This window comes from Hippichthys cyanospilos, chromosome 14, assembly GCF_059441005.1.
Source record: "Hippichthys cyanospilos isolate Australia breed blue-spotted pipefish chromosome 14, RoL_Hcya_1.0, whole genome shotgun sequence".
NCBI lineage: Eukaryota > Metazoa > Chordata > Actinopteri > Syngnathiformes > Syngnathidae > Hippichthys > Hippichthys cyanospilos.
This window is the reverse complement of record NC_142382.1, coordinates 15,015,212-15,040,603: the sequence shown is the minus strand read 5'-3', so window position 1 is coordinate 15,040,603 and position 25,392 is coordinate 15,015,212. Positions and strand designations below refer to the sequence as shown.

At 38.2% G+C, this 25,392-nt stretch overlaps 2 protein-coding genes across 11 annotated transcripts in view; both read right to left on the bottom strand.

Moving 5' to 3' along the window:
• Nucleotides 1–13,261, bottom strand: part of pxdn (peroxidasin) — a 51,054-nt gene extending 37,793 nt beyond the window's left edge. For both annotated transcript variants that reach the window (XM_088433849.1, XM_088433850.1), the window contains exons 1-3: nt 13,035–13,261; nt 689–760; nt 245–316 (exon numbers count right to left, since the gene is read on the bottom strand). In XM_088433849.1, the coding sequence (XP_088289975.1) occupies nt 245–316; nt 689–760; nt 13,035–13,222 (332 nt within the window). In that variant the 5' untranslated portion in view covers nt 13,223–13,261. The remainder of the gene's footprint in view (nt 1–244; nt 317–688; nt 761–13,034) is intronic.
• Nucleotides 13,262–16,305: 3,044 nt separating this feature from the next.
• The window catches only part of myt1lb (myelin transcription factor 1-like, b), a 129,409-nt gene continuing 120,322 nt past the window's right edge, over nt 16,306–25,392 (bottom strand). For 7 of the 9 annotated variants that reach the window (XM_088432962.1, XM_088432961.1, XM_088432963.1 and 4 more), the window contains 6 exons: nt 25,152–25,373; nt 22,976–23,070; nt 22,426–22,529; nt 22,193–22,336; nt 20,427–20,489; nt 16,306–18,886 (listed from right to left, as the gene is read on the bottom strand). In XM_088432962.1, the coding sequence (XP_088289088.1) occupies nt 18,749–18,886; nt 20,427–20,489; nt 22,193–22,336; nt 22,426–22,529; nt 22,976–23,070; nt 25,152–25,373 (766 nt within the window). In that variant the 3' untranslated portion in view covers nt 16,306–18,748. The remainder of the gene's footprint in view (nt 18,887–20,426; nt 20,490–22,192; nt 22,337–22,425; nt 22,530–22,975; nt 23,071–25,151; nt 25,374–25,392) is intronic. The other 2 variants (XM_088432965.1, XM_088432967.1) reach the window with 1 other exon arrangement.

Sequence of the window (25,392 nt, the reverse complement as noted above, 5' to 3'; positions counted from 1 at the left end):
AAAAAACTGTCCCACTCCATCACTAAAAGAATATTTTTGTCCTATGCTAGCAGTGTTTGCTATGTTATGTGCGGTAACTGACAAAGGGAGGGTTTTGTTTTCAATGTTTTCTCTCACTAAGCAGTCTGGCAGTCATTTACCTTCCATTTAATTGCAAGTTTGGCATTTTTTTTTCACCATCATGTCTCAACACTCATTACATGACACACAAAGCAAGACAACAACTGACATCGGGACAACTTACAGATATTTGAGATTTTCAAGATCTTCAAATGCTCCCCTGGGGATTCTTCGTATATTATTGTTGTTCAGGAGGCTGCAAAGAACACAAAATATTTTGACATCATGTATATGTCATATATTCTGTACCATAGAGGGTGTGGACAGTATTTTGTCTTGGACAAAGCAGAACAGCCAGTTAGGATTTTATTTCATTTTTCATTTCCATCCTATGTTGTGCAGTGTGGAGGACTGAAAGCGCCAACATTCAATAAATAAATTTACCATTCAAAACCTAAATAAAAGTGTAATTAATTAATTGTTTTATTTAATTAAAAGTGTCAATAATTAATGTTTCATTTAAGTACTGAAACATTTGAAACATTTTGTAAAACTAGTTTTTTTTTAAAAAGAATATTAAATACCTGGACAAAAACACATTCGTTCAAACAAAATAAACAAAACTTACAGTGTGTTGAGATTCTTTAATCGGCTAAAAGACCCTGGCTGTAAATCCTTGATTTTGTTGAATCTTAGGTCCCTGCAGAGCAAAATAAAACATATGTTAAACTCACAACATGATTATATATCAGTAAGAAAAGCGTCCTTGTAAAAGTACACAATGCTGGCAACAGACATCTGCAGGAAATAATGTTCACAAATGACCGGTCATGTTCTGATCATCAAGGAACACAGAGAACATTACTCATCTCACCAGAATGTGTTTGTAAAGCTAACCATTAAACAGGGTACCTTTATACAATCTTTGCCCCAAGGATAATGAATACAATTCTCATCAAAGCGTTTTGCGATTTGCACCACCAATCATATTAAGCAACTAATTTAAAAATGATGATAATGACACCAGAAAATGAAGTCTAATCAATGCACTAATCGATGCAGCAGGGACTACTAATGAAAGGGATAGTGTGTAAGATTTAGACAGTTTTTCATCACAGAGGTGCTGCAGGTGCTGCATTTACCATTGTCCGTAACTATGACAAACATGACCGCCTCCGTAGAAGTGCCACCCCCCATGTAATATAATTTAACGATAACTAGGCATATGATTACATTTAAAACATACTGTTGGTATTTAAGAACACAATCATTTGCAAGTTTTTGTAATCAATCATTTAATTTATTTCTTTTTAATGGAAAACTATCTTAATCTTACACACTGTCACTTTGAAGTGAAAATGAAAAGTCCTTCATACTGCTATTCCCCCAAATGTCTTTTATTTACCATATTTTCCGCACTATAAGGTGCACCGGATTATAAGGCGCACCCTCAATTGATGACATATTTTAAAACCTTTTCCATATATAAGGCGCACCAGATTATAAGGCGCGCCCTCAATTAATGACATATTTGAAAAAGTTTTCAATCACAATATAGTAATACTCAAAGTAATAACAATAATAACTCAAATAATAACTAAACGCTGAATAGCATAATAAGGGTTTGGGTTAGGGTTAGGGTTAGGGTTAGTATGACCAACCTTGTTCAACTGTACACACAAAAAAGAAACAGGTAAAGCTTTCTTTATAAATTCATTTCCCATCTACAAATCCAAATCTCAATATTGATCCATATATAAGGTGCACCTGATTATAAGGCGCACCATCAGCTTTTAAAAAAAATAAGGCTTTTATGTGCGCCTTATAGTGCGAAAAATACGGTAATCAGCATCCTGCCATGTGTGGTATGTGCCATTTTACTTGATACAAAAAATGGAAAAAATAAGTACATTGTTGAGTTCTTGCTCTCAATAATGACTGTAATAATATGGGCTGCAATATCAAAATGAACTGTTATGTTTATAAGGTACTCTGTCTATACAAGCACAGCCCCAACACATAAGGATTCAATCAGAGTGGACTAACTTTTTTTTTTTTTTTTTTTTTTTTGCATTGACTTGTTTCATTTAGAGCAATGGTAGAAGGTCCTGGATGGGTGTCATACTTAATTTAGACCCTTCATTTTTTTATATAGGGGAATGGGGGTATAACTTTATGTGGTGTTTTTTGAAAGAATGGATGTTTAAAGTTGTCAATCCCTGTGCTAAGAATGTTTTATGTTTTTTTTTCTTCTTAAGAAGGCAGCTACAATAATGTGTTGTGATATCAGGCAAAATAACTGTCAATCTCTCAAAAGTGTTGTAAATGGTGGTGAGAGCCCTTTGTGGAAAAATCAGGGATCACAGCAAGGTGAAGAGGAGCACCACCCACAGCAAAACAAGACCATAGGCCCAAGATGTGGAGTACACTTCCCGGGCATGCCGAGACAGCTGTCCCATCTACCAGCAGCCTCCAGCTCTGGGTGATAAAGGCATGCAGGAACTAAATGCTGGTTCAAGCAGCGCCGGTTTAAAACAGTCTTGAAGACCATAAGAAATTCCATTTTGGCTGAGATGAGGTTTGAGTACAGATGCTGTCATTATTGTCGCACCAAATCACAACATAACCAATACCCTGCATAATGTACGTATGATTGAATAATACACAATGTATGCCTTGATCAAAACATGTTGCAAATAACCATGTGTTTACATGGAAAAATGTGTTTTTTCCTTATTAGTTCATGCATTGCATTTGTCATAAAGTGCGCGACACGTTTTGTGCGTGACATCTATGAGGTTTGTGGATTGGATGTCAATAGCCAATTACTTGTCTAAACTATGTATCAGCTGCCTATCCCAGAGGAGTTAAGGAACAAACAGGTGCACCTTTCTGGGGGATAATTTAATTAGCATTTCTGAATTTAAACTGCACTATCTTCAGGCACATTTCTTAGATCAGGGCTATTCTATCTAGACTAACAGTTGGCAAAAGCTAAAGGACAGCCATCTTAAGTTGCCCCTGCCACAGTTCACAAAAGATTTGTTCAGTGTGTGTTTTATGCCAGGATTGCTCTGTGGAGTAATGAGATCCTCCAAAAGAACAAACTTCACTATTTGCTTTGGTCATTGCCCATAGTTTGCACACAAGAAACCTAAAAGGTTTAAAAGACAACTACAAGCGAAGCTGGAATATCTCAGTCCTGCGCTATACATCAGAATAGAAATATAGCTAAATCAGTCCTTCTCAAAATGTGGGGCAGGCCCCCCTGCTGGGGCGCAAGGTGATGCCAGGTGGGGCACGGATTACCTCAAGGTATACTGTACTTATACATTTTTAGTAAATTTTTTGATAATTATCTGATTTAATCCAAGTCATCCATGGACTAAAAAGAAACATTGTGACGTAACGTAGTGTCATGGCCAACCAGTGTTAGCAACTGAGTATGAAAGTTACAGCACATTCCACCCAAAATATTTAATACGATGGAAATCTGTATTTCATGGCATCACAACCGGAATGCTCGGTCATGTCTGGTAGCTAGCATTAAAACACACAGGATACCTTGTGTGAAACTCAATGTCCTGTTTAATATGCTAACATATAGAGTATGCTATGGATTACAAATGTATTAGTCAATGAAGTCACACTTATTAACAACCAAAACACTGTTTTTGAATACCGGTATGTGACATTGAACAGTAACAGCACACGCGCTCCATCATGGGTCTTTCTCCATTCTGACACTCACGACCACTGATAGTGTTGCTTTTATGAACTTGTAAATAGGGAGTGACATAAACCCTCCATCACATTACATAAATATTAAAGGCATATCCCAGTCTGTTACATAATATTACATCGTGGTGCTAAAAACTGACATAACACTAACCCTAACCCTAAAAAACTGGTATTTCAATCCCAAGTACACAACGTGATGCTGCTCTTTTGATGGAATAGATTAATACAGTTTATGCCATACCGCGAGAAATGAAATGTTTGGAAAATTTGGAAAAAAAAAAAGAAAAAAAGCTTTACATCTTTGAAGGGTTTGTGCATGAATTTTTACGGTTGCAATGGCTGTCTTTTCCTGCAGAAAAAGCAGAATCAATTCCAGCTGGATGTTGCCTACAGCAAATATGGGGTTAGGCTGTGTGATGGAAGGAAAGGACCGACTAATTTGGCAGAAGTAAATAACTTTTGCTGCTGATGATATTGGAAGATATCCTGTGAGTGCCCAAATGACTGCAGGGAGTAATATCATTCCAACATCTTTGCACACTCAAGTACATGTAAATAGGTGCGTGTTTACCATGTGTTTATTACTTAAGCACAGCTTTTGCGTCTGACAAAAATTTTGTCAATGACCATTACCCATTGAAAGTGATTTGTTTGAAAAAGACAACTTCTCAAATCAGCATCCTTTTAAATAAATCAAGTCAAAATAGAAGTGATGTCCTTTCACAAATAAAATAAGCAAATGTAAAAAATAATGGAAAATTTGTGGATGATGTGAAGTTGTGAAGCATTCTGTGGTCAAAAATTGCCAGGTAATTGTCATTGGACTCTTAATTCGTTAGTTAGTGGTAAACTGTTCAAGTGATGGCATCAAGATGAGGGAAAAAAAAAAGTATCAAATAAAAAGGGCAACTTCTATTTCACAGCCATTAGCCACGGCTGCCGACAACTTCACAGGGTTTTTATTGCACACGCCCAAAGCAGGCAAATCTGGTGACAAGCCTACACACGCAGGTGACACAAATCAACATGATCACATTGTCTCAAATAATCGTTTGAACAACAAAGATAGCTTGTCCAGTGTCCACAAAATAAAACAATAATATGGATTGTTACAATGTTCAGAGCATCACTCATCATAATTAATAAGCCTGGTAGTAAATATTTGAGGTCAGATCAAACAAAAAGGCTGATTGTGACAGGGTTTTCTGTCTCTGTAGGGTGTCTGATAGTGTTGCACCGAATACCATTACCAGTAATGTTTCCAGAGCTTGAACCGCAATAATGTTCTATGCATCACTGGCATGTTTGGTCGCCTGCAAAACATTATGAATAATTATTGAAAAAAACAAAAACAAAATGTGTTTCCTTTTTAGTTTTATTCACTTAAAACCTACTTTTAGAGTCAAAATTTCATCGCTTTAGCGCGACAAGATTTGGTGTCCTGTTTCAAATAATGCTAGTTGTGTACTGACATGAAAGCCAAAATTTTCAGTCTGCAGTTAAAAAGAAAAAAAAAAAGGAATTGGTAGTTACTGCTCCACTATTTGTCAGGGAGTGTATCTGCATCCAAAAACTTAACTTTAAGCTCAGGTCAGTGAATCAAATTTTGCATATGGTTCATACATTTAATGTAGCTCAACCATTATGCGGATGAGCAGCATTTCAAAGGGCGTTTCTTTTAGTGCTTGCTGAGGACCAAACAATGAGAAAACCTGGAAGGTCCCCAATCCTACATCTGAGCACCATGTGTGAACATCTCCTTCTTTTCTGTTTGTGGTCAAGAAAGTGGTTCAACTCTGTGACACATGCCCAAGTATACTTTCCCACAAACTGTGTGGGTCTAGGGCTGTGTGACTCATTAATAGTTAAACAAGAGCATCACAGAATGGAAGAAAACTACTGAACAGGAAAGAGTTGGGAAATGAACAGACCTTAATCTAAAAAATAATAATAATAAATAAATAAACAAAGACAAACAATTTGAGCAGGAGTGCCCACATAGTCCATTGCGGGAATTTGCGGCTAACTGGTAGACCACAAGGAGTATACTTAAAAAAATACATAAATAAAATTGGGGGGCCTTATGAGGACTATATTCTGGGGTAGTGTACATTTGATAGTAGGCATCTATCAGAGTCACCCCAAAAAGTATTTAAAAATAAAACAAATACAAATGACTAAAGCCATAGTTTGCAGGTAGTGAGCCATTATCCTTATTATTATTATTTTATTTTTTTTAATTGTGATTCAAAACTTCTTTTTTTGATTTGCAATTCAACAATGGTTTTGGCCAAAATGTGAATTTGAGCATCAGTAAACCAGTAAAGTCAAGCTATAAAAAGGATTTCCCTGCACTTATAAGTGCTGCAGAGGTATGTCTGCTTTTTTGTCTTTAGTCTTTGTGTGTTTTTTTTTAAGGTTAGAGGTTTACTCGTCTTTGCATAGCGTTGATTTGGTTGGTTTTATTCAGGTTAGTGTTAATTTTGGATATTGCACATCATGGCAAACATATGAACATGTGCATGTGTGTGCGTGTGTGTGCATGTGTTTGTTTGTGTGTGTGTGTGTGTGTGTGTGGGAGGGGGGGGTGTATGATCCAAGAAAAAGTTGTGTGGTTAGTTACTGCAGGCTGGAAACGTTTTGTGGCTGTTAGAGGTTGACAAGAAGTTTGGGAGGTGAGCTGCTTGAACGTTACCTGCAGATCTTGGGTCAAGATAGTCTGTGCACACCCTTAAACTCAAAACACCTCATTGACTCCAAGCCAAACATCCTATGGAATGCTTTTCAGTGATATGCAGGGCAGGGGACTTCACTGTCATGGGCGGATACCGAAAAGAAGCGAAATTGGAGAAAAAATATGGCAAACATAACAAAGGGTCATGTTAGTCCTAATTGACAGGGACTAAGGCACAAGTTAAACGACAGCAACGACATGTAGGCCTGGGAGGGTGAGGAGTGGGTGAGAGAGGGGGGATTCAGCTCAGTCAACTAAGTTGACCACAGCATTTGGAGAACACAAAACTTGCATATGATAGTTCACTTAAGTTATACAACAGCTACAGCAGCAAGTATAGTATATTTTGTCAGCTCCGAATCAGTGAAATCCAACCGTTTGCACATTTGGATTTAATAAGCGTGTTAGTATTTTTATATCCGATGTTCCCCAGTGAAACTAGAATCTTAAATACTATTACTTTTAATTAAATTTCTGTTCTGAAATGAATGTCATGACCTGGGGTTCTCTTCTAGCCACACTGACTTAGTTTTTTTTTTCTTTTTCTTTTGGCAGGCTGCTCCGGTTAGAGAGAATGACATAATTGAGTGTTTATCTAAATAGTGGGCAGACTCAGAGTTCTGCATTGTGCATTAGCTTACCATTGACTTCATGAAGAATAGCCTCCTATTGAACTTGGCTTTCCAAAGTCTAGTAGCAAATTGCAATGGAATGTTATTACTGTTATGGCACAAGGAACATTATTTTAAAACCTTAAAACAATCAAAAATCTTAGAGAGCCATTTTCGGAACAAGAAGGAACAATATTCCTCTAGCTGGATGACAGCTGGAAGGGGCAGTATAGTCCTTTCAATAACTATCTTGGGGCCAATCTCACTGTGCAAATTAGCAAAGCTTTGGGGATTTCTGGCTTTACATTCCATAATGCTGCAGAGACTGAGTGCCTCACAAAGCCCGACTGCAGCAAATTCCAAACAATAGAACTTGACTTTCTCTCCCTGACTCACTGTCACTCTGTCAGAGCAATCCATTGTTTTGGGTCAGAGAGAGTCATTAAGACACAACTCAAGATACAATATAAGACAGCCCACACCTCTGGAAATATTTCAAATAGATGACATTTTCCACAGCAATTCATGGAATGGTGTCAATAAGCATATCTAAAAAAACATATCCCCAGTGGTTAGGCTGCAAAAACCTACTTTAGATCCATTGTCTTCAGTATCACCAGACTATTGAAAGTCATGACTGAGAGATCTCGTTCTGATGGGTCCAGCTATACAATCAAACAACAGCTTTTACAGTACTTTGTTGCAATTAGTTTGTATTGTCTCTCGCTTAGCGAATTTCTAAATGGTATATGAAGCTTTTGTGCCGACAGTGTATATTCAATCACCACTGAAATGACTCACAAAAACAAAGACACCACTTTTGTGTGACAAACCTAATTATTCAGAACTTAAATTAATCACAGAAAGGTGGCTGTATCGTGTCAAATTAGACACTCAGTGAAAACCTACCGGGAAAATGAGCCCCACCTTCAGGCCAGGCTCCAGACCAGGCAGGATTATACACATTTACTGGGTAGTATCTAACAGGGATGGGAGGAGATCTGTTTATTTTTTTTAAGCGTTTTTGGGCCAGAAGTGCAATGAATACACAGGGAGATATATATATAGAAAAACACCCAAATATTGTGAGAACACCAGTCAATGCTTCGAAACAAACTGCATTTTAACCCGTAGTGTATGATACAAATGGTCTTGGTGAGCTTTTATTTTGAAGATCTTCCTGGAAGTTATTCCTTGCAACAACAGTCTACTTGATAAACTTAATCAGGTCTAAGGCAAACAGCGGTGGTTTCGTTTTGTTTGTTTGTTTGTTTGTTTTCCGGCTGACTTTGGACTTGACTGACTTATAAAGTCATACTGGTCCACCGTGATCACATTGAGCAACCATACGTTTGCTGGTAAAACATGTATATTATGCACCTAAGCAATAAATAATGAAGAGCAAAAATAGAAAGGGGTGACTAGATGCCTCTTGCCATGCTAAGATAACCAAGGTAGGACGTTAAGTGTAATAATAAGGGCTTGATTAGAAAAAAAGGGCACTCGGGCGAATGGCAATCCATTTAAATTGGCACAAGTCTGATTGGAACCATGTTAAAGTGGAGAATATCCAGCTTTGAACAGCAAAATAGCATGGAAATGTCTGGATGATATTTGAACAAGAAAGGACCGTCTTCTGTGCTGGCGAAAAACTTACCAGTCGACAGCTAATCGGGAGTGGCATGCACACACTTGTCGATCAAGCCAGTGATGTTTGTGGGTAAAATTAAGGTAAAACAGCCGTAAAACCAATGCAAGTTTGTATCGATGGCAACAAAAGCACGCAATATCAGACTTTAGCATCTAATGGATGCAGCAGCCTCTAACTCCGCCTTCAGCCTTGCCGAGTCTCTCCAATGTAATGCGGCATATTCTTCATCTGACAAATCAGTCTTGGCATTTTCATTGCCGGATTCCGAATCAGCGGTCCTTTCTGGCTCAAATAAATATCCATGTTGGCCCATTCCCTCTCGACTTTCACCAGAATATTCAAATACAGCAACGACAACAACAATCTGGCATATCAGGCGGTGGGGCAAGGGATGGCCCTTGACTTGATGTCACATCTGTTCCCAGAATGTGCCTCCTTTAAAACTAACTACGGGTATATTGATTTAAAGCAAACCGTCTTGGCAAATACAAGACAGGACACAAAAATTAGAACACCAGTTATTTTTTAAACTTTACGATATTGCTCCCTTTACACACCAAGCCCTCAGTTTTGTCTGGTTTCTCAATTTAAAACACCCAACTGAGGGCGGCCGGCACTGATATTGGCCCAATAACATTTCCTGCTAGTCTGTTAACTTGATAATTGATTAGTTGTCCATTAATCGATTCATTTTGACACCTCTAATGCAAATTCATTAAAACATGTACAACCCAACTGAAAGGTAACTTCATCCGCAGCAGCCCATTATTGGTACAAACATTAAAACATCCAAAATCTTGTTGGAAGAAGACCTCACTTTTTGATATCCTTGAGAAACTGTGCAGATGTGTCATTATTGTAAGGGAATATAACTTACTATCATGCCTCGGGTCCCAGGAGAAAACAGCTGAAAAACACATGGCTACCAGAAAAAAAGTGAGGGAAAAACAGCGTTTCCTGGTCCAAATGTGCGTTTTGCACAAACCCTGAGTATAATAGAGCCAATATTTTTTTTGAATTATTTTTAATAAAAGCATATTAATATAAGAGTCAAGATATTGTTGAAGAACATCTTAATATGGATTACTCAATAGTCCCATTGTTCATAATTATGTGGCCTCTAATCAGTAATATTTTGCATTAAATTTAATTCCCAAAATACACCAGACAATTAGGGCTGGGAAAAAGTCAACCAAGTCAGGTTGACTTTAAACAAAGTTTGACTAAAAATACCCACTTTAAAGTGGCTTGGTATTAGGTGTTCAAATTTTAACCAGTGAAGGAACTAATGCATGAACTGCTCGACAAACAACCCTTGATAGGATAACTGAACATGTATGTACTCCATTTCCGGCTAACTTGCAGCTAACTTATATTTTACTAAAAAAAAAAAGAATGATGTCTCCCTCTTTAAAATAAATACTGTTATAATAATGTTTATTATACAGAACAATAATAATAACGATAGCAGTAAATCTAATATCAAATGCACAGCTTAATTACCGGTAATCTCAATAAAATGCATTTGAATCTTGTCCTAGACTTTTTTTTTTCCATTTCAGCAGACAACTGAATCAAATAATAGGCACAGTTGTGACTATTTTTAACTGCAAATACAATTGTAAAAATGCATTCAATTGCATGTAAATGCAAAAGAGTATTAAAAAAATTAGACTGGAGGTTTAAGTTTGAACTGTTGATCTGGCGTTGAAGTACTAGTTTTGTTTCTGAAGATAGTGATTTGATCGAACTTGATTGGCTTCAAACTTATTTGGGGTCTGCGAGTCTTAACAGCTATGGTAGCTTGTGTGCTTATGCTAGATGTCGGTAGTTTTGTACTATAGATGATGTCAGCCACAGGTCTGATTACAAAACAAGATTACCCTACACACTGAAACAGGCTGGCAATGTGACATGCCAACTACATATGAACTGCATTGATTGTGAGCTATTGACTGTTCCCATCAAAGGTGATTCTTGTATTTATGAAAATGAGGCACAAGGGTTAAGGGTTCAACTCCCCAAAAAAGAGGAGTTGAACTCGATACATATAAAAGGTGGAGCAGTTCAATTTGTTTCGCTTTGATGCACTCAAGGGGAGAGCTTGACAATATAGGTACAATACATTGTTTGTTTTTGCAGAGGCAACATAATTGTTTAGTTATTTCCTTTGCAGATGGTCAGCTATGAGTAGGATATTAGGCAGCCAGGGATTCATGTCCTGACCTGACGACAGACGGGAGGAGAGGCGACGAGTGGCTACGACTTCAAAGCTTACAAGCATGAAAGCATGCAGGAAATGACAATGTGCCCTTGTGTTATATCAACCCTGCAACAAATTTAGACATCCTGCTTAAACACCTAAACAATACTCTCATTGCTGTGGCAAAGGATTGGAGTGGGTGAGGTGTGGGGTGTGTCTGGGCTGGACCAGGAGTTCACAGCAAGGCTGTCACGGGCGACCCTAGATGTTAGGAGGACAAGGCCGTTTTCTGCACGGTGGCTGCTTTGCTGGAAGCTGACTAAGATGCCTCTTTGTCCTCCAGTTTCCTACCAGAATGTAACTATTAATAGGTCAGTGCATTGACACTAGATCACAGGGCCAATTCCACACAAAGGCGGCAATGTATTTGAGGAATGAGTTTGATTGGCGGCTGTATTGCCACCAAGGAGCTATTCAGCTCGGCCTAAAATACACTCCGTCCTAAAAGGTTTCAGTCGGAGTCAATTTTGGACTCGCAAGGCACAATGTACAATATTAAGATAATCTTGAAATAGTAAGGTCAGGGAACACAAGCAGTTCTTTTGTGGGTACTTTTACAATTATATGTTATTAAATAATAATAGATGTCAGAAAAATTGGTGCTGTATGAACTCTTTCTCTCAGTCAACCTCATCGACAAGAAGTACTTGACTGTTCCAGGGCCTAAAGGGTTCAGATACATTCTCAAGCTGTTATTATGACGACTGATGGACCTTTTAGGGGTACCGTTCTTGCTGGTCGTGAGGACCGCATAAGCAAATTAAGTGCATTGACTTTATGTTTTTTTTTGGTAAAATACCACAATTTTACACCGCAAGCAATTTTTTGACTGCCCATTTTTAAAGTAAACTGAAAAATAGTAAAACAGTTCTTTGCTTCTGTTTTCAAAACTGGGTGTATATATATATATATATATATATATATATATATATATATATATATTTGGATATGTGATAATAAGGCGATCATATGTGATTCATATAGGTTCACAGTCATAATGGGCATCAAACCATAACAATGAAGAGGCTTGCAACAACAATAAATTTGACGTCCCTGGATCAGCAACTTCAAATAAACCACTAACAGATCACTGATGATTCAGAAGATGGACCAATACACACCCAAACAAATAATTAACCAAGTCCTTCTCTACAATTTGCAAAGGTTTGGGACCGGCCTTGCCAACTAAGGGTGCATATAATTGACACACACAAAAATGCATTGGGAAAAAAAAATAACAGTTAATCGATAAAAATTCTCAGAAAACGCTGATTAACGTTCAATACACAAAAAATAAAGTTTAAGAAAAAATCTAGAACCCCTCTGAAACATGTTTAAAGAATTGTGGGGGGGACTACTGTATAAAACACAGAGCAAAATTGTGTAATGTTTTATTTCACAGATCCAATCAATCATGGCATTAATTGATCTGTGAATAAAGATGATTTGAGATTTCCAATTCTCTTCAAAGTACAACGGAAGCAACAGCAAAAATTCTAAACAAAACAAGGAAGCCAAATGCTCCATCACAATATCTCAATTACACGAGATGTACGAGTTTCAAAACTTCCAAACTGGAGCAGTCCACAGAAGCATGACTCTCCTGTGGAACCCCCACCGACTGACTTTCACGCTCCACATTGTTCATGTGGCGCCCCGTCACCAGCTGTGTGACCCCCAAAACCCTCAGCATTAACCCATTCAGCCAACTGCTAAGCTCACCAGCAGGTGTTGTTGAAAACTTCCAGGGGACACCGTTAAGAGATACTAGGACTTTCAGAATCGTTGGTGGGCAACCTTCACACAGTAGTCAAAAGTTTATTTCGGCGTAGTGCACATTAACAAGGGAACAACAACAACAAAAGCTTCGGGCTCCGAAAGTTAAAGGGAGGGGTGTGGGGGTGTTAGCATGACCAATCTTCGCACTCTTGTCGCCGTTTGAGAGAAGGGAAAAGAAAATCGGGTGCTACTTACAGAATGGTGGTCTGCGGAGACACTGCCGGCACTGTTTCCAGATTCAGATGCATACATCGCACCGTGGTTCGGAAACATAAACACCGACTCGGACAAGACAGAACCGGCTGGGGTCCGCTAGCCAGCAACAGCCAAGCCGCAGCGAGTAGGAGACGCGGGGTGAAGAGCTGGGCAGCCCGCAGCGCCATTGCTAGCTGTGAGCTGAGCAGCACCAGCAGCACAGCATAGCCCTGCACACGCGCGCGCACACACATACACACACAGCCGACACTCGCGCACAAACGCGTGCACGCGCGGGGCGAGCGAGACAGACATGCTGTGCAGTGATCCACTCTAGTGCTTCTCCGACTTTTTGTGCCACTTCAAGTACTTATCTCTCCATGTAGTTCCATAATGGACAACATTAAAGTAAAGTTAATCAAAAACTTGGCAGCGATTTAATTCCTAAAAAAACGTATTTAAAGGGAAAGTCAAGTCGTATGTTTTCCCATCATAGGTTATGTGCGCCCACACTAGACTAAAACCAGCATTCTGAATAATACTGTTTGTGTACGAATTTTATGCAACAAAATACACGCATTTTTAGCCATCACAAGGCAGCCATTTTGTCACATGCTGTCAACTGAAAATCACAGCACAACACACAATTGATCGGCTTGCAAATCGGACATCCAAACTCAGAAATCAGGTGAGCTGTGATTGGTCATTACCCAAGCGACCCGTGATGTCATTTTCAGTTGACAGCAAGTGGCAAAATGTCTGCGCCCTGAAATAGCAAAAAACGGATGTTTTGAACATTTTGGGATTGAACATTTTTTTTATTGAATTTGTTCATAAGAATTGTACCTAAATAATTACTGTGTTTAATTATAATTTATTGCACCTTAAACATAAATAAAACAATCCACTTGGGTCTAAATGTGGGTCTTAAAAATTTATTAGAAAATTGTTATTCTAGAAAAACCCCAGCAAGCATGGCACAGGACATGCAATCTTCTCACAAGAAGGGTGTACTGTGAGGCAGATGCACAAACAAAATAGCTCACTGCGTCGGCCTCATTCTCATTATGTAGTTTGATATTCAACACAGAGCCCCAATTTAAATGTAAAACGTTTTGGAGTGCAGCGCTTCTCATATTATGGCATTATGACATTCTGTTCAGGGCTCAACAAACAGCCAAGGGGGCGTGGCCGACATAACATTTTTTTTTTTAATTGTTCTGAAGGCCAGAACGCTTGGAAACAATAAGTGCAAGGACACTTCCAGGCAGCTGGCGATTTTCAAAAAATCGGAATTAGGTCACTTCAGGCTGCAGTTTAAACCGAGACATAGTTATTGATTTGAAACTTTACTAGTAACAAAGTAAACCTGGCAGATGTGATTTCATCTACACCACACATCTGAAATATAAAGATGTCAGAGTAAAATTATGTCCTTGCAGAGTTGGAGCCAGCAATTGGGTTCAATTTGAGTGCAATGCATGTCTGGACATACAGTACAATACAAACAAGAGTTATTTCACATCCCTGTTCAAAGTGCAGAACCCTTGTCACACAACAACCCTAACCACAATCGCATTGTTTGTTTTTCATCCTGTTTTTAAATTTGTTCTAGGGACAAGAGAACTCTGTTCCCATTCAAGCACAGGAAACATCTGTGTATTCTATGTACTCTTCTCGTTGTGTTCATTGCACCATGGGTTCAATAAACATTTTTATAATCCCCTGTTACACTTTTTTGGAGTCACAGCCATTGAGGTGTCACTGCATATGGCCATACTGAGGTTTCTGTACTGTAATTCAACGTTTGCAAATAATTAGGCTGATTTTCATAGTTTGAATTATTGATGGCACATTCAAATATGTTTATTTATTTATTTTTTGGCCGATACAGAATTAGTCGATTCATTAAACGCTGTCACACCATTTAAATGCTGCAAAATAACTCATTTAAATCCTGCTAAATCACTCATTCATTCACTCATTCAAAATCACTCATTAACTTAAACAAAGACTCGAAAGGTTCTATTGTTGTGAATGTGAGTGTGTAGTAATTGCTCATTGAGAGTGTGATGATCTGGCAAAGAATCCAATGTTTCCCCCAAATCAGCTGGACCCGGGAACCCACAAAGTCAAGTGCTATAGAAAGTTGATAAGCATCCACTAGTGAACAAATGACTTTAGACATTAAACAAACTAGGTGTTTACTTAATTTTCTTGTTGATTTTTTTTTTTATTTCAGGTTGTATGTAGAATATAATTATAAGATGAAGAATGTACACTTATTGAGACATCTTTACAATTTATGCAGCATCATTGTAATTTTACATTAATAAATTAAATAATCCACGCAATGCTTCAAATGTGCTTAATTAAACTTTGTGTTAATCAGAATAAAAAGAAAATGGATGGATGGAGAAAAAAAGAATATGGGGTCCGCCCCGACATGCCTTTTTCTTAGAATTGAAAGCGGATGTTTTTTCATGAAATTTTGAAACAACTACAAACAAAATAGTTTTTGCAGAAGTTTGAAGCAACTTAAGTACGGTATTTAACTTTAGATTAAAAAAACAAAACTGCCAGAAGCACGTCACCCCCTTGAATTGTACTGTTTGACTTGACGGACATCTGCTGGAAAATTATTGTACTGCATTCCATTGTTCTGCACTGCACAAGACAGCTATTCCTTCAAGAAATTGGAGCAATTCCTGAGAAGTGTGCTCTGTGTCCTTGTCGTTATTATGTCTGCCCTAGAGTTTTGAGTGGGCTCAACTGCGAGGAGCTTGCTGTCAACTAAAACTTAAATCACAGCTCCCCACCAAGATCATTTTCAATCAACAGCAAGTGGTAAAACCTGTGACATGAATTGAAATGTGTGGACGTCGCTGCTTAATTCATGTTCCACAAATGCAATATTAATCAGAACACCATGTTTCGAGTAGTACTGGGTCCGCATAGAGCGTACTAATGTAAACATTTTTTTTTTTACTTCAAGTTCCCTTGAAGACACCTGGGAGAAGCTCTTTTTGCCTTTCACCATGTTAAAAGTGATGACTAAGGAGCATACAGCGAGGACTATTGCACCCCAACTGTATTGTAGCAATTCTAAAATAACACGGAATGCACAATACAAAGCAATGCTGTTGTGCTGTGTGTCAGTCAAACCAGCAAATAAAGAAATTTTGACATAAATTAACAATCCTTACTCTTCCAAAAATAGGTTTAAGGGCGAATTACAATGGAAAAAACAAAACACAACATGAGGCAGAACTTACAGGCCTCTGGCAACACATTTTCTTTATTCGAGTAAGATGTGTCAACATCCAGCATGACAAAATTGTACAAAGTTCACAATTTATAAATGAAATATCACAGCAACTTGTGATCTCACACATTTATAGCAAAATTAAAATGTCAACAAATCCATGCTGTGTCGTACAAAAATAAATCAAACTTCAGTTCCACAGAGAGCACAATAGTTTATACAAAATCCAGTCTTTGTTCATGGTCACTGAAACCCATCTCAAAATTAAATGGTGCAAATAAGGTCATAAAATCTGATAAGCTCACAATCTTTTTTTTTTTTAATGTAAAGTCATCATTCTAATATGTTGCAACTTTTTTGTGTTCCCTATAGTCACAGATAACTCTTCAAAGATTTGTTATTTACGTACCAATGCCAGATGAGCAGTTTGTGCTTTAATAATCCCTTTTTCCATTTTGACATAATGACAATTAATCCAAAAAACTTGTACTAGCAATTACTCTACTGAAGCATCACTATATTGGCAAAAAGCTGCAGACACAATGCCGTGGGGAAATGCGAATGCAGTAATGGATGATGCGCGGGAGAGAGTTCTGGAAGTGAACGGCAAAGTTCATTTTTGATGAGATGCAGCTCCATTCGCTCTGGACAAGGCAAATTCTGATGACCGCGCTAACTACTAGAACAAGAGAATGGAGAGGTGCATACAGTCACGCTGGGTGTGTGATGCTGGATTGTATCACCCTCTCAAAATGTCTCGTTTCACTAGGCCTTTGTTGTCTTCTGTATTTTTATTTTTTTTGAATTGATTGATTACTTAATTCCTTTGTACAGTGATTAGATATAAAGTGCTGCTGGGGGATAACTTCATCTTCCTAAAACATAGCAAAAATGAACATGTTTTTACAATAGCCTACAGTACAACTGCTATGGTTATAGTCATCCTCTTCCCTGTTCTTCCTTTTTCAGTGGTACTTAATCCACACAGTGGCTCCAAACTGTTCGTTGCTCCAATCGTGTGCCAAAGAGGTCACCTGGAAAATTGCACGTCGCCATATGTAAGGATAATATCTTCAAGGACAAGTGCAAATAGTCGACTGGCACATACATGGATGGGGACAGTGACCCTGTAAGTCCTGCTGTCTATAAATACTCTTTACAAAACCCTCCTATTCACCTCTCGGGTACTGCTTTTAGTTCTGTACGAACATCAGAACATGGAAACGAAGGTGTCCCTGTGCAAAATATTACAGAAACAGAGTGGAACGAACGTTTCACTTTGAGAACGCAACAATCGGATTCCTCCCATATTATTTAAAAAAACTTTTTGTATTAAAAGATTTGTATAAAAAATCACTATTTTACATAGCTATATTAAAAAGATTAGTGTTGCTCCACTTTGTTTATAAACAAGAAATTGCATATAGCCTATATTTTGTCCCTTTGCAGATTGTATCTCGTAATTACAATAAACAAATGATTTTCTTTTCATATTGCTTGAGTAATAATTGATTCTAGCAACACAATTTGGATTAAACAGGAGTATATGAATGATATATCTAGGTCGTTGTCTTTACAGTTGGAATTGCGATTATATGATGAGATGCATGTGACCCTACATGCACTGCACAGATCTGTTCCCCTGTGAATTAATTTGGTCTTCGAAAGAATGGGATTTCCACCATCGGGTTTCCGTGTAATGATGTTTACAATATAACTGCTCATACATACATTCATTCATACGAACGGTCAGTTTCCCCCTTCCGGATTCAGTTACAGCACCAATTACAATTCCCCCCCACTTCAGCTACACATTTTTTTTTTTTTTTTTTTAATGAAAAGAAAACACATTTTTTTTCAAGCATTGTCAAAAATAATTTGCAAGTCAGCTCTTGCCCTGAACACACCACAAGCAAGACATAGGAAAAGAAAAAATGAAAACCACCCATTGAGGCAAAAAATTATTGTAACCTCTTGTCTTTTTGTCCTTTTAGATTACTGTTCATCTCAGCCTTTGTTTTTTGTTGTTGTTGGTTTTTTTGGATCTAAAATGCTCTGTGGTCAAGCAATAAAAAGAACTCATGTTCCATTAGTATCAGGTTACTGTTCAGTAGTATACACTAAAATGTGCATATGTGAGCAGCTAGAAACATTACATGACAGTCAGCTCATATGAAAACGTACAAAATGTCCTCAAAAACTATTTTGCTGTTTATGCTTTTGCGTTCTTCTTCAAAGCAAGACATCCCTCCGAAAAACAAAAAGAAATTGTCATGTCTCTTGCTAAGCATAATAACTCTCTTTCTTAAAGTATTCCGAATATTTAACACTGTACATTATATGTAACTGCTCTGCACCAAGGAGAAGGAACTTTCACTCGCTCTTGAGGATTCAGAGACATGGCCCACTTCTTGCAAGGGTGAAACATGAGGCAGTTGTTCCCAAATGATTACACTGGGATCCCTTGGACCGTCTGCTTGATGTTGTCCAACAAGGCTTTGTTTTCCGGACTGTGATACTGGTCTTGGGTTGTGTACATGTCCGTTAAGGAAGTGACATAGGCATCAAAGTTTTGTTCAATTGGCTCCTGAAGGAACAAAAGCACAACGTGAAGCTATTAGAGTAACAGATTCATTGTGACATGCTAATATAAATATGAACTACTGATTAGGACAACATACAGATCCAAATCCAAAGATTTTACGCAGGACTTAAAGAGAGAGAGTGACTTAATAAATGCATGTATCTCTGGAAAAGAATCTTGGTCATGATCAAGGTATGCTGTCAGCTTGGATCCATTTCCAAGAAATCCTGCAGGATATGATGAACATGTTTTTCGATAAACGTACTATCGCAGAGGTTTTCTAGTCATGTTTTAAGGTGCTGCAAAGCACTGTTACTAGTCTTGGGTCGTAGTTGCTCTGCGTCTTGCTCTGCCCCATTGTTTTGATGTTCCACAGGGCTCAATTCAGGGGTCCCTGCTGTTTTTTTGGCCGCCCCTGGTTTTCTTTCTTAAGAAAGTGTTTAACTGCCCCGAAATCTATGTCCTGCAGAGCAAAAGGGACACTATTTCCACCTAATTTTGCCTCCAGACAGGACTGTCCCTGGATGGGGCTAAACGTCTGGAATTTCAATGAGTAGAAAACAGAATTTATAGTGTTGGGTTCCAGTGCTCCTTGTACATCACACCCTGTTGACAGGGCCCCCGGGCACTTTATCTAAAGCCAACTCTTGAACTTGGATTTTAAATTGGACTGCATTTTAAATTGGAATAGCTATGAAATGGCAAAAGTGGAGGCTCATTAGGGAATACGTTTTTTTCCTCACTGAACTAGGGCCACCTCACGATTCAGAGTCCTGAGTTCAATTCTAGCACACTCAGATATTCCTGTGTGGAGTTTGCATCTTCCCCCCGTACACGCGTGGAGGCACTCTGGCTTCCCCCCACATTCCAAAAACACGCACGGTAAGTGTACAGTATTGAACACTCTAAATTGCCATTAGCTGTGAATGGCTGTTTGTCCCTGTGTGCCCCACAATTGACTGACAACCAGTTCTAGCTGGGCTAGGCACTAGTAAACCTGCGACCCTGGTGTGAATAAGTGGCAATCGAAAATGGATGACAGTAAACCAACCAAACTAAACGAAATCAAACTGAACATGATTTTTGTAATACAGGAACACGCACATGCACGCACGTTTTAAATTAATGTACCCCTTCAAATACTGTTGTGGTCCTTGGTCCCTTGAAAGGCACCGTTATTATTTTTTTCTTTTATTTTGTTGGGCCCCTTACACAAATACATAGGAAAACATTGTTACAGTAGAAATTCTTAAGGAAAGTAAGTCTTAAAGTGCACAATTTTATGAAAGGTCAATAAAGGCATAGCTTGAGGAGTCTATCTACTCACACCTTGGTCATACTTTCCTGTCAAATGCTGTTTATTTGGGCTGCTGTCCTTCATCAACGCTTCATGTTTCAGCTGATCACCACCTTCAGTTGTATTGTAACATTTTTGTAGGTTTTCATTTTGTACAATCCAGATTTATGTTGCTAAATTATAGGTTTTCTATTTATTTATTCCTTTTATTTTTAAATGGAGTCAAAGAGAACTTCAAAGACTTACTTGCTGGTGGAGCTGTAAACAGCTGTTAGTCCGAAGAAGAGGTTCTTTGTGTGTCAGCGGTTTCTGTGGAAACAAGGAACATACAGGCTCTTAGATGGTTTCATCTACAAGTACTGTAGATATTTCCTTAGCATTTTCTGCATTACTAACAAATGTACTTGCATGTCTCTACTCTAGGGTTAGGGTTATTCCAATGAGCATCCAAATGCGCGTAGTACAGTAATTTATCTTCAATAGCAAAAAGTAAAAGACAATTCAAATACTGTTAACAGCTGCCACATGTATAACTCATCACTAAAGGCACAGACTACATCTCAGTCAAGGTTGTGCGGACTGATAATCTAATGGTGTTGCATCGAATGTTTAATGACTGACTCTTCTTGAAAAAGTAAAAAAAAAAAAGAAAAAACTCATCTATAAAATGCACATTTCTGACATGTAACTGCTTAAATGAAGGATATTATACCTGAGTAAAAAAATAAATAAGGAATATAACATTGTTTATTATGTCGTATTAAATGTCTCCAATTGAGTGGTACGTTGCTCTCTAAAGGTATTTGTTCCATTTCAACTTTGCATCTAGATGTGTTAAGTGACCCCATGTTGAACACCTTGTGCTTGAAGCCACCCACTTTTTAAGTGAACAAAATGATGTGACTGATGGGTGTTTGTAGTTATTCGGGTGTGTTTAAGATTAATTGCATAAAAATCACATGATGTTTGTTTTTGGCTTTGGGTTTCGCCGTGAAAATGGCATTTGCTGTGAAGCAAAAATGAAGACTAGAAAGCCATCTATAACAGAAAAAGCAAACTATTTTGAAGCAGAGCGAAAAGGAAAAAATGACCAAAGCTATTGCACAAAAATTGGGCATAGCCTATGCAACAATTTTGAATGTCGGGGGGAAAAAGTCACTACTGGTGTTTTGAACAACAGATTTTGAACAGGTTTATGAAATGCACCAACTGCAGTTGATGAGAAACATTGTGGGAGGTGTGAAGAGACGCCCAAAGACGTGACATCACTGCAAACCTCCACAGGGCAGGGGAACATTTAATGTAAATACTTGAAGTTTTGTCTAGGTAACACAAAGGTCTTCAATACGCATACAAGAAAAACAAATGATTTAACCTGGCTATTCCAATACTTTTGGAGGTGACTGTATATCGGAATGACACCAGAGCCATGTCATTGCATGAAATAAATTAAAATCATGAATTAATTTGATTTCTAAAAAATAGTTAATTGATATTAAATGCCAAACAAACTAAAAAGAGAGAAATTGAATGATTATTTGTACACTGAAATAAGGGCATCAAGGGTCTTTTCAATGTAGAAATATTAATTAGAGTCCTCTTCATTTTTCTCCACATTTATCCTCTAAAAATGATTTTATCAGTCCTCTTCATTTTTCTCCACATTTATCCTCTAAAAATGATTTTAGCAGTAATGACCACAATACATTTATGATTGTCTATGCCCATCCCCCATCAAGGTCCCAGCATTACTCATGTAGCTATCACAGAAAGAGCTTTTTTCTCTTTGAATTCTCAATTGAGTAATTTTATTTGTGCAATATTCTGGTTAATGAAACATGATTTTATTGCACGCAACCAACACTCTTTAAAAACTGTACATTCAAGAGCCTTTTTTCAGTGTACACACATACATAACAACATTGCCGCAAATACATAATTCTAAGCATCAAGCTTCTCTGCAATGATTATTTACTGCAACTGTCTGGCTTGCTGCTCCTTGGGGCCCTTACCATATGGGGGAGCTGGGCATTAGCTAAACTGTTAACCAGTGACTGGCTGAGGTTGGCCAGCTCATGCAGGAGAGAGTCATTTTGCTGTTCAATCACCTTGTTTTCCTCCTCCATGGACTTCAAGTTGGACTCCATAGTGGTGATCTGAGGGGAGAAGAGACCGCAGGGCTTACAGAGGTGACTTGCATTTCTCATTCACAGGTGGGATGAATGTGAATGTGTCAATGAGTTACCTGAGTTCTGAGTTTGATCATGTCTGCTTCCACTTGGGAATTTGAGTCACTTAAGTCTTTGATTTCTTCATCCAGATGTTTGAGCTCCTCTTCGTGATCCAAGCCTGCAGAGCAGCAAGTCACTTGTTAGCACAAGGCCTCAGAAAAGTCTAAAATATTACAACAGACTTCATATTTGATGGGGATCATTAAAATGGCACATTAAAACCCAGCAGCGATAAATTATGAAAGGCATTATGAGACTGATGAATCTTCACCGCCATGAAATATTTGACATGGATCATTTTAGTCAATTAAAGGAAGAAAGAATCTCAGACAACTTTGGATTATGATCTTCTCTCAGCATTTATGAGCGTCTAAAATTCAAAAAAGCCTAAAGTTAAGTGTCAGCACGTTATGCAGCTCAGTTAATCAATGAGAGGTTTATGTGCAGATTACTTTCGGATTGGTGTCACTCCTGTCTGCCATTATTTACAACCTGGCCTTAATCAAGGATAGTCAACACATTTTGAAAGCCTTCATTGTGAATGCAAGTCATTGTTGTGGGTACCATTGCTGCTGCGCTGTTGCTTTATTGTGAGCATGTCCACTCCGGAGAGCCTTGCTTTCCTCATGGCGGAGGTGGCACGTGGACAGCCTGACAAACTGGAAAAGCAATGACAAATTAAATGTTGGGGTCGGTATAAAGTCTGCAACACAGTCAGTCATGCATGCATCATTCCTACTACTGCACACAATACAGTGCAACAAGCAAATATGACAACCGCTGAGGTTATATACCTGTTGACCGATATTCTAATCACTAAAATTAGCTCTCAAAGTTTGTATTTGCTTGCAACATGTCATAGTACTATGTTTCAAGCTGTTTATTGATCATCAAACAGTTTTTGACTGCATTTTGCTGGGTTTGGCCAATCTGTACAGTAGTTGTGGGTGTAATGCCGAATGACATCCTATTATTAAAACATTTGTGATTATTAATGATTTTTATTTGTAAATATGGATAGCCCCAACACAAGTTTTTCCATCCATCCGTCCATCCCTTTTCAAACAATCATTCACTCTCGTACTCATTTTGACCATTTCTGCCATTTTTGGAATGTGGTACATAGGCATTGGTAGCCCATGTTTGTGGGTGTTCAAGCCCCTCTAAATGGCCTCCAACCCCAAACAGGTGAGAATTTATTTGGTATTTTTTTGTGAGGAAGCAAACTGCACTCAGGAAGGCCAGCGTTGAGATTCAAACGATAAAAAGTACATATTTGCAGATGTGCTAAACATTAGACCACCATGCTGCCTCAAGGTCAGTCATTTAATGCAAAATATAATATTAAATATGTAAATATGTTAATTACTTGCAGGTGACCATTTTAAAATTTTTAGCCAGTTCGTCATTAACAGTTCCGTTGATACGTCGACTCCGTTCCGTCGTTGTCGTTCATTGTTTTTTACAATTTTACCCAAACAGGTATTGTCGGTCCTTCAGCCAATTATTAATGGCACTTCCATCATAGCTTGTCACCAAACTCCACCCTCAAAAAAAACAAAACAAAAACAAAACATATTCTTGAACTAAAAGCCAAAGCTAAACCCTTAATCACTCAATTATCTTAGTAAATAAAATAAGATTATAACAATAAACACTAAACCCACACCACAATGCCTAGCATGCATGAATCAACCTGACTGCTGGACGTTGGTGTAAAGTGTGCCCCTGACAATCTGGGTTAGGGTCAATCTGGGTGGTATTAGATTGGATTCAATTTGGAGTCATTCTTTCCAAAACCATGAACAGAAACGATTGCATAAAACAAAATACAAATTGGAAGATGTCTTCAAATGATCTTTTTTTTTTTTAACTAGATAATGCCGTTTTGGGTGGAATTTTAAAACTTTTATCTTGCATTTCCGGGCTATGAGCCAATCTGAGTGAGATCGACACTTTGCAATGTGCCCATTGGTTACTTAAAGGCTGTCACCTCCTTATGTGCAAGTGATTAATTCATTCGTCAAATTTAAAAAGCAAAATAACATCGCTTTAATACTTATCCTAAACATTTCTTTTCACTTTAGGACTTTACAGTGAATCGATTGAGCAACATTGTGTAGTGTACAGTATGCATTTTAGCTCATGAAACCATGACTCATCCTAGCTATCTCAATGAAGAGAAAGTGTTGCTGAGTGCCATGCACTAAAGACATTTTTCCTCTTCATAGTAGCTACTGTATACTTATGTATTTTTATGCTCTTCAGTTGTTCCTGGGTGCATGTATGTATGCTTACTTGTGTTAAGGCTCAGCATATACGTCCGTGCTCCCAAGTATATAGCAATTAAAGCATTTCTCAAAAATGTGGAAGATTTAGCTGGGTGATAAACCATTAACTATGGTGTCAGGTGACACAGATGCTGGTAAGTACAAGGACAGATCAGAATGCCAGATGAATTCTACTGTTCTGGCTGTCTTAGCCTGTCATTTTCAAAATGTTTTCGTCACTTGCTGATCCATCAGCAACTGCTCATCTCTAATTATTTGCCTTATTATTAAAATGCAGGCAGAAGTGTTAAGAATGTTCATGTTAGCCGTTGTATACATGGATAGACAATTCTTACAGTAACAGGAGATCTGTTTCCTCGTTTTCATTGCAGTTGTTGAATTGTCCAAATAACTATGGATTTAATTGATTGACCTAATAAACTTTTACATTCATGGATGTTAATTTGTACCTTCGGTGTGTCAGGAAACTGCCGCTGACATGACCCGAGCCGTCACAGCCAGGTGTGGGACAGGACATTCCCTCCGTCTTGCCAGACTTCCACGTGAACTGGATGCCATTTAGGTAGCCATCCTTTTGCCTCTTGGCAGCTATGGGACATCCTGATGCACTTCTGTGGGATGCATACTTTCCTGTCACATGACCCTGACCATCACAACCAGGCACCGGACACCTGTCGGGTCAAGAGGCAA